At 42.4% G+C, this 3292-nt stretch overlaps 1 protein-coding gene across 1 annotated transcript in view; it reads right to left on the reverse strand.

Moving 5' to 3' along the window:
• EGFL6 (EGF-like-domain, multiple 6) overlaps positions 1–3292 on the reverse strand; it is a 21475-nt gene that overhangs the window by 5778 nt on the left and 12405 nt on the right. The window contains exon 6 of the mRNA XM_014544293.1: positions 1712–1834. Coding sequence (XP_014399779.1) covers positions 1712–1834 — 123 coding nt within the window. The remainder of the gene's footprint in view (positions 1–1711; positions 1835–3292) is intronic.

A 3292-nucleotide genomic window follows, 5' to 3' on the forward strand; every position in this document is an offset into this window, starting at 1 on the left:
GTGAAATAAAAATATTTTAAAAAATTTAAAACACTGATCTTTAAAATCAAATATATTGTTCTTTTATAAAATATCTAGGCATGTGCTGGTCTAAAACTAATAACAGCTGAACCAATTTATTCAATTCTACTACTTGGATATAGTTTAGAGGAAAATGAAATAAGGGAGTAGACATCAACTTTAGTCCCTGAAAAGAATACTATACAAGAAATTGGAAATAACATTTTTCTTGGCAATGTTTTAATCTCTTCTGTTCAATTCCTTCTCCGTTACTTGGTTGATTCACTCTGTACCAAAGTGGTAGAAAAATAAACAAGAAGTCCACAATATTTTGGGCAATCAGAAGGAGAAAGAAAAAAATGCTTTGAAAATATACATGCTCTTAATTACTACATTGGTTTTTTTTAATACATTGCTTTTACTTTGAAATCAATCTAGGGCTGTTATAACAAGAGCTACATTTCCCTATTCAATGAAATGTCCTAGTTATTTACCAATGTGACAGCCTATAGTTATAGGTTCGAAATCAACTACTACTAACACAAGTAAGGCATCATTACTCATTTTCCTGACCTTCAAATGGCCTGTTTTGATTGTAATATGCTGATCAGATATAGACCTTCCCCTGGAGGCCCCACTGTGTAATTCTGCACATGGTTCCCTGAATCTCTTCCCAGGATCCAGCACGAAAATTAACAGGAAACACCCATTCCCTGGAAATTGCCTTTATGCAATCAGTAACGTAAAACTAAGGACCTTTAATAAATAATGAGGAGAGGGTTGCAACCTACACCAGGCAAACTGAAACATCTGCTTTCAGTTTCTGCTTTGAAGTTTTGATTTTTTCCTTTTGGAAAAAAAAGATCAAGCCATTACGAACTTTGTGGTGCCAACAATTTCACTCCCTTAGTATGTGAAGAGGGAGCTGGGGCGAGGATAAGGAACCATGCATATGCATGACCATGAATAGATACATGTGGTTTTACCTGGGTATTGCTGTTTCAAATTCGACATAACTGATTTTTTTCACGTTACAATTTCTTGATTATTGCACCATCTTCTTGGAAATATAAAAATGTAGGAGGAAGTTGCAGTAGGAGGGCCTTTGACACATTGGGGGATCTCAGACATAAAAACAGGGAATTCCAGGGTTTTTAGATTCACAAGACAGTCTCCTGTAGATGAAGTTGGCAATTTCTCTGGAGGAGATTTGAGATTTCTTTATATACCCACTTTCCCCCCTGCTGGCATGGCTCAATGGTTGAGCGTCGACCTATGAACCAGGAGGTCATGGTTCGATTCCTGGTCAGGACACAAGCCCAGGTTGCAGGCTGGATCTCCAGTGTGGGGTGTGCAGGAGGCATCTGATCCATGATTTCAATTCCAGTCGGGGGCACATGCTAGAATTGTGATTCTCTCTCATCATTGATGTTTCCTCTCCCCCTTCTCTGAAATCAATAAAAATTTATATTAAAAATAAATAAATAAATGAATGAATGAATGAATGAATGAATAAATAAATAAATAAATAAATGTAGTGCCTACAACTTCAGTATTGGAGTATTGGAGATGTGGTCCGATTAGCAGAGAAGACAAGGCTGAGGCCGAGTTAAATTTCACACACTGCAGGCAAACCGATGAAGGGAGGAAGGAGATATGGAGAGAATGCTTCATCGGAAGAGCTAAGACACCATGACCAAATGCTACTTACCGGAACACTGAAGTCCACTGCCTTTATATCCCTGCTTGCATTTGCACTTGAAGGATCCTTGGGTATTGAGGCAATTGGCATAGAGGCTGCACGTATGGGTATTCACAGCACATTCATTTATATCTAAAAATGTGAACAAGCTTGTAGTAACAGGGCATGCTGAAAGACTACCATCTTGGGCCAACCATCAACATCACCAACAAACCAAGTGTGGCCACAGAACTGTGAGGTGTTCATAACCCCCAGTGCGTTGGCCCGGAGCCCCAGCTAGCCTGACACCAGGTAGGTAGGAAGTGTCTGTAGCTCGCCACCCCACAGCAATCTCATCTGCTTATCCATCCTGCTGAAATCTGTAAGATGTGTAGGTTGTTTTCTTAAGTGTCCCATCTGTCTCATTTAGAACTAAATCACAATATCAGGAAATACTTTCTATACAGGGAAGGGTTTGGAACTCTTAACAAAGGACAAGACTGGCCAGGAACCATCGACATCATCTGCATATATATAGGCATTTTGTTCAAAGACCGGCAGACTGCCAGGAGCAAGGTCAGGCTGGTCTGAACTTGTCTGCTGGATTGAGACTAGGAAAGTCGACCAAATTCCACCCAGGTGAGAAGTGCATTGGCCCGCTTCTCCGCCCGCTTTCTAACTATGCTTTTGTAGACATATACACACGAAATAGTCTATTGTTCTTAATTTAGCCACAAAGGGAGTTCAGAGGCTAATCTCAATCACTTTTGTTGTTGTTAATCCTCACCTGAGGATATTTTTCCATTGATTTTTTTTGGCATTTATTTATGTTTGTATGTTTGTATGTATGTATGTATGTATTTATTTATTTTTTCCATTGATTTTTAGAGAGAGTTGAAGGGAGAGGGAGAGACAGAGAGAGAAACAACAATTGGTTGCTTTCCACATGCACCCCGACCAGGGCCAGGGATTGAGCCTGCAACCAAGGTACGCGCCCTTGACCGGAATCGAACCCAGGGCCCTTCAGTCCTCAGGCTGATGTTCTATCCACTGAGCTAAACCAGCTAGGGCTAACCTCAATCACTTTTAAAATCACAAAAAGATGTGTTTCCTTTGGAAGCTCTCCATGCCTGTCCCGTGGAACCTCCTTGTGGGTATCAGGGAACAGGCTTCTGCTGTGACACGGCATCACCCATTACAGAGCTGGGCGGGTCTGCAGCAGGGCGTGGGGTCCAAGCCCACGAGAAACAGGGACTTTACCAGCCTGTCTGGGGTGGTCTTTGCATTTGAGAAGATCTGACGGAAGAGCTGTGGAAGCTTCACAGGACAGTTCAAAACCCAGGGATTGAGTGTTGCCCCAACGTGATCACACGGGATGCGTCCTGGGATGCAGGGTTGAATGAATTCCGACTTTTCTCCCACCATCAGCTTTCCATGTCATGTGCACGTTTGCTACACATGTCATGTGACTAGGATTCTACAGGGGCCTGAACTCCCCTTCACTATAGGACAGTGGTCGGCAAACCGTGGCTCGCGAGCCACATGCGGCTCTTTGGCCCCTTGAGTGTGGCTCTTCCACAAAATACCACGTGCGGGCGCACACGTACAGTG

Source organism: Myotis brandtii, unplaced genomic scaffold, assembly GCF_000412655.1.
Source record: "Myotis brandtii unplaced genomic scaffold, ASM41265v1 scaffold359, whole genome shotgun sequence".
In the NCBI taxonomy this organism is placed as follows: domain Eukaryota; kingdom Metazoa; phylum Chordata; class Mammalia; order Chiroptera; family Vespertilionidae; genus Myotis; species Myotis brandtii.